We start from the raw sequence: 6,543 nt of genomic DNA, 5'->3' as shown, positions 1-6,543 counted from the left end.
AGTAAGTTCAGTGATGTTCACATAACTCAAGGAAAATATTTCAAAAGCCCGTAGCAACGCACGGGCATTCGACTAGTTTTCTTAAAATCAATCATTTGTTTTCTAATTAATGTGATTGAGCGATTTAAGGTAAGTTTAATTAATTTAGATTTGATCTTTAAAGATTGATTGTGATTGATTCTTTCACATAAAGTAATTACTGAACCGGTGACGCGAAACATGAAAAGTTCTAATCCGTTTAGATTTTTTCGTTGTGTGAGAAGGTCACACAAAACTAAACCGGTAAGGTGAGGTGAGGGACAAAAAAACCAATGAAATAAAGCGGTTGAAAGTGATGGGATAAAAATAAACCGTACTATTCAACCAACTCAGACATTAAGAGTAGAGATAACTCCATACATATATCATAGTCCTTAAGGCCGGATTAACAGCAAAACATGCATCTCCACCGAAACGAACGCGCGCAACTCTGATAGAAAACGGAAACAGGTCACGAACATGTACTGCATCAAGTACAGGCAAATGGCACGGGCACACATGATACTGTCATTGCACTCGCCGCTCGGTCTAGCTCTCTCTTTTTCCCGGCCGTCATCGATCAGGCGGCGTCCTCGATGTTGCTCCCGCCGACGTCGACGACGAAGCGGTAGCGGACGTCGTTGCGCTCGAGCCTCTCGAACGCCTGGTTGACGTAGTCCATCTTGACGACCTCGATCTGCGAGGTGAGCCCTTTGTCGACGCAGAACTGGAGCACCTCCTCCGTCTCGTCCATGCTCCCGATGAAGCTCCCCGTGATGGTCTTCCTCCCCAGCATCACCATGGGGGACACGAAGCTGAGCGGCTCCGCGATCACGCCCATCAGCACCAGCTTGCCGTCCATCTTGAGCAGCGCCAGGTAGGGCTCCAGCGGGTGCTTCGCGGGCACCGTGTCGATGATGTAGTCCAGCGAGTCGGCGGCGGCGGCCATCTGGTCGGCGTCGGAGCTGACGAGGTACGCGTCGGCGCCCAGGTCGTCCATGGCCTCGGCCCGCTTCTTGTTGGACGAGCTGATCACCGTCACGTGGTGGCCCATGGACTTGGCCACCTTCACGCCCATGTGGCCCACGCCGCCCAGGCCCAGGATGCCGCCGCGGAGGCCGGGGGTCATGAGCCCGAAGTGCTTCAGCGGGCTGTACACCGTCACGCCCGCGCACAGCAGCGGCGCCGCCTGCTCCGGCGCCAGCCCGGCCGGGATCTTCACCACGAACCTGCACACGACCAAATGCAACACAACTTAATAATTTTCATAAATATATGCGTTCACTTGACTGATTCCAATGCCAATATCGTTACATCACGCCGACGTAAGTGTTGGCCACCAACTTGGACGGACGACACTGAGCTGAACCGATCAGACTTTGACACGGTAGATACTCTTAGGGCATGTACAATGGAAGCACCCGTTTGGTGCTGCCCCATAGTCCATCTAGACATAAATATCTAAAACCACCACATAATTTTTTCTATTGTCCAACGGAAGCTACCATCTAGTGGGACCTACGCAGCGTCAGCCATCTACCATGCAGCACAGAGGGTGGGAGCAGCAAAGGTCCCCATATCTCCTTTTCCTCCCCTATTTCTCTCTCTCTCTGAACTTTTTCCACTTTCCCAGCCGAAGAAGCCGTCTCCTCTGCAAGCTGCACCTGTGGTCTGCAAGCAGCACCTGCATCACCACCGTGGCATCCGAACCTAGCTGGACCCTAGGGCAGTAGGTCTGAGGCGACGCGATGGCCATGCCCTTAGAATGCTACCAACTTGGACGGACGACACTGAGCTGAACCGATCAGACTTTGACACGGTAGATACTCTTAGAATGCTACGTATACCAACTCCCTAAGGTGTCATTACCATCGGTGTCAAAGCAACGTCGCTATGGATCAAACTGCATGGGTAGAACGTAGAAGTAGCCAAGCGATTCTCCCAGCAGGTGATGACTGACGAATCATGAGCACGCTAGTCTGCTTCAAAGAAACGAAAACCTACTAGTACGTCCTTTTCTCATCGCACTGCCGCTGGCTGCTCACAATCCCACAAGGAAAAGTAGCCCAAGCACAGCATGCACACCAACCCTTATCTGATTCTCTCCGCACGCGCCACACCTTTTTAAGTTTCAGATAGCAGCCTCGCATCCTTCTTTTCCACTACAACCATTTCTCGACAGTGATTTGATCCAACCACATCGAAAAAGTCCTACCACCATATGTCCTTTTCGGTAGATCTAACAGATGACACTGATGGGTGCAATGGCTTTGCTAGCAAGAATAGTACTAGTAGTAGTAGTAGTAAAACAGAACTCACTTCTGATCGACGACCATGGCGGAGGCGAAGCCGCCCTGCGTCGGCTTGCCGTCGGTGTAGACGTCGTTGTACGACCAGATCTTCTTGTTGCAGTACTGCTCGACGTTGGCCTTGCACGGCCGGCAGTCGCGGCAGCACCCCACGATCACGCCCACTCCGACCACGTCGCCGGCGCGGAACTTGCTCACCTCCGGCCCGACCTCCACCACCTCGCCAACCACCTCATGCCTGCATAGTATCATTTTGTCAGCCACTAAGAAGACATTATCAATCCGGACTAGAAGGTGATGATGATAGTTGATGGAGTCCTTTTTACGCAATTTTTTTTCTCCGAACTGATGGCGCTTATTCAGTGTCTACGTCTCTACCTACTATGACAGGCAAAAAATAATGCTAAAAGTGACGCACGCTCTATCTCAGTGCTCCGTTGCTTCTGGAAGTCTGACGGCAGCACACACCAAATTCCTAGTGTGCGCCCCACCTTAATGGTTCTGTTGTCACTCATCTAAGACGTACTTTGTGTTGCAAAATTACAGGTTTTATCTTCAATTATACTTTTGGATTAATCAATAAATCTACATTAGCATGACCGTCTGTCTATTTAACGTAGTTGTGGTTGCTTACCCTGGGACCATGGGGTACTTGGAAGCACCGAGGTCGTTCTTGACCTGGTGGATGTCAGTGTGGCAGATGCCGCAGTACTTAACCTTCAACACCACATCTTCAGGGCCTGTTTTCCTGTTGTTGCCACAGCATGGCAAAACACAAAGGTAAAAAATTATTAGCTCTTAGATTCCTGTCTTGAAGAAGATGCTTACTCAGTTATTCCATGGCAAAACACAAGATTCCTCGGCACAAGAGGACACGAGAAATTGGCTGACTATTCTGCCGCCAGTGCCATTCAGAGCATTCGTCACTCCGGAAACTGACTAGTTAATTTCAACAAGTACTACTACTCTTTTTTTTTTGCGAAAATAAGACTACTACTTGTATCTAGTGGTGTCTACTTGTGCAAGTGCAAATACAGAGCAGGCACGTGCGCGTATACGCATGCAGATAGACGAACCCTGAGCCATAAACGCTGTGAAATATTGGCGTATATTGGTGCTGTCATTGTAACTGTACTTGTTGCAAAACATTGGAGCAACTATTTTACAGGTGTCAAATTCAGACGGATGAGCGGAGCCCAAACTGTGGAAACCCATAATTTCAAGTGATTGTGAATCACCAAAACAGGAATAAAATGTTTTTTTGGTTACCAATATCTTCGTAAATCACTGTCACCTAAAAACTGCACAATTTTAGCTTAACATCTAGTAATATGGAAATAAGGATATGTCAAGCAAGAAACTTCAAAACGTGACTAAGATCTAGTACGAGGCAAAACACACCAGCTCTTTAAAAATAACCGTACATGTTTCATTTGCTTCGCTAAATTTAGCTGACCCGTACAGGGGTACTCTACCCGTACTCTATGCATTTACACGCGCGACCGAACAACTTGCAACACACACAGACGGCAATCCTACGGAGGAGAACAAGAACATGCACCGTACACACAACAAACACGCGGGTAAAAAGCATCGGCTATCAGACGCGGGCCCTCCGAACCGAAGTGGTGCATAAAGCGTAACGGCAAAAAAGCGCAGCGCGTTCATCATGCGGTTTCGGCCCATCCACCGGGTGGGCCGAGCAGGAGGCACTGTCGAGATCGATCTTTCAGAGCTCTACGCATCGGGTTCTCGGGCAGGGAATTGAAATCCCACCGCCGCTCTTCAGAACCTCATCGCATATCGGCATACGGCCGATGCAATTACATGCATGCCGCACAACATGGAAGAAGAGGAGGAACAGATTCCGCCGGAGAGAACACCGAGAGCAGAGGATGCGGGGAGGAACGGTAGATCCAGAGGGTCGATTCGGGCGGACGATCGCACGTACCTGAGAGTGTATGTGTAGGGGGAGAGGTGGCCGGTGGCGTCCCTGGCGGCCCACCCGGTGACCGTCGTCTCGGAGGCGTCGACGCTGCCCATTCTCTTGCTCGTGCGGCAACGGGAGGAGACGCGGGTGGGTGGATTTGGGAAGGGAAAGAGTGACTTGCACTTGCTTCCTTCGCTTGGATACTCGACAGTGGTACGGGAGGGATGGAAGGGTTGCGGAGCTATATAGGGCCGCCGATGGCGAGAGTTGGTGGGGTGGGTTGCCACTTGCCAGGAAGGACACTGCGGAACGATCTTCTGTGGCTATACTTCTGCCTCTCTCTTTTCGTTTTTTGCTTCTTTCATTTAAATGCCTGCCGTTCGATAGTTTACAGACGCCACCTCGTAGTTGACGCAGCACAGAGCTTAATTCCGTGCTTGTTTGACTCACAGGACCATTTTTTTTCTTTAATATTAAAGAAGATTCTCAGGATTCCAGAAACAAATAAATGTGCAATACTAGTATGAAATAAGCAAGATCTTATGTGCCAATATTTATTAAACACTGTAGTATATTTGTGTGGGTTTTCATCTTTCCTAAAGATACTTTCCTAAAGAACGTCATTTATTTGTTGTCCATCACCTCATTCGTCCAACCTTAACTATGGACGAGACTTGCCTGCTCCCCTTCCGTGTGCCCATCCGTGCTTGATTTGATTGGAATAAAATAAGGCCCGATCCCACTCCCTTAAAATCAGGGGGGAGATGATTAGATTAGAAAGAAAAAAGAAAAAAAACAGCCGTTGGATGAGGTGGGAGCACGGATGGGAGCACGGGAAGGGAGCAGGCAAGCCCGATCCCAACTATGCCCATCGTGAACCAACTAATGGTTGGACGGTTAAGAAGACGGTGGTATCCTCAACCCATCAAGTTTCAAATCCTGATGCTCACAATATTCCTAGATTTATTTTAGGATTTTCGCTGATGCGCGTTAAGTCGGAGGAGACGTTCCGTCGACTACGATGCGTTTGTGGTGACTTCGTTAATCTCAAGATGATATGTCGGCTCAGTCTCTCGAAGGTGTCGTGTGTTTATAAAGATGAGTGTATGAACGTATATATAAGTGTATGTGTCTGTATTATGTTCTAAAAAAATATGTTTGTCTTTCTCTATCTGTTTTTAAGTCCCATTTATATCTGATATTTTTCATCGATTTTACATGAAAAACCAGTGCCTTAACTGACCCATCCTTCAGTGATTTACAAGATAAAATTATATTTAGCTTCAAAAAAAAGATAAAATTATATTTTCTGTGATAAGCCAATAAATGCTTACTAAAAAATTAGATTTTATTTAGGTAAGTAAATCACGGGCAGGTATTTATATTTAGTAAACACCTATTTACATCGAAATATTAAAATAGGCAGGTAAAATTACGAGCTATCTCTCCTACTTTGAAACGAACATGACGTCCTGTCGTTCACCTCCACATTCGTCCAGCCGTAAGTATCATTCCTCTTTTCCTATCTCTGTTTTGAAAAGAAAAATCCTTCTATATATGAACCGCCCCCTCAGTTTTACCAGAAAGCCGCCTTAACTGCCCTATACTGGTTCGGGCCACCGTTGTGGTGTAATACCCTACTCCATTGTGATATGGTGGATTGCCTCGTGGGCTGAGGATGAACTAGTACAGTGGATGAACAGCCTCCTGAGAAGAGGTGTTTTTGAGCTCGATGAGCTGGTGAGATGGCCTTGGTGGAGTGGATCCGATCCAAGATGAGCCGATCCTTCACTACGGTGGTGGGTAGTCCTATTTATAGAGGCCCTGGTCCTCTCCCTAAATGTTTAGGCGGGAAGGGATCCCACAAGGGCCGATTTCGAAGGGAGACAACTAGTACAAGTTATCCTGACAAAATGTGGTCTTTGCCTTGATACTTCTCTAGTGTATCTATAATTTTTGATTGTTTCATGCTATTATATTATCTGTTTTGAATGTTTAATGAGCTTTAATATACTCTTTTATATTATTTTTGGGACTAATCTATTAACCGAAAGCCCGGTGCAAATTGCTGTTTTTTTGCCTATTTCAGTGTTTCGCAGAAAAGGAATATCAAACGGAATCCAAACGGAATGAAACCTTCGCGAGAATCTTTCTTGGAACAAACGCAATCCAGGAAACTTGGAGTGGAAGTCAAAGACGCAACGAGGCGGCCATGAGGCAGGAGGGCGCGCCCCCACCCTCGTGGGCCCTTCATAGCTCCACCGACCTACTTCTTTCGCCTATATA

At 47.5% G+C, this 6,543-nt stretch overlaps 1 protein-coding gene across 1 annotated transcript; it reads right to left on the bottom strand.

Annotated features, from left to right (window-relative positions):
• Window positions 1–340: 340 nt before the first annotated feature.
• LOC123127221 (probable cinnamyl alcohol dehydrogenase) lies at window positions 341–4,494 on the bottom strand. Its single transcript, XM_044546804.1, has 4 exons — window positions 4,279–4,494; window positions 2,962–3,075; window positions 2,338–2,565; window positions 341–1,247 (listed from the first exon to the last, which is right to left on the bottom strand). The coding sequence occupies exons 1-4, from the start codon at window positions 4,368–4,370 to the stop codon at window positions 599–601; spliced, it is 1,083 nt and encodes a 360-aa protein (XP_044402739.1). The 5' UTR covers window positions 4,371–4,494; the 3' UTR covers window positions 341–598.
• Between the last annotated feature and the right edge of the window lie 2,049 nt (window positions 4,495–6,543).

Source organism: Triticum aestivum, chromosome 6A, assembly GCF_018294505.1.
Source record: "Triticum aestivum cultivar Chinese Spring chromosome 6A, IWGSC CS RefSeq v2.1, whole genome shotgun sequence".
NCBI lineage: Eukaryota > Viridiplantae > Streptophyta > Magnoliopsida > Poales > Poaceae > Triticum > Triticum aestivum.
The sequence above is the reverse complement of the archived record's forward strand: the minus strand, read 5'-3'. Positions and strand labels throughout refer to the sequence as shown.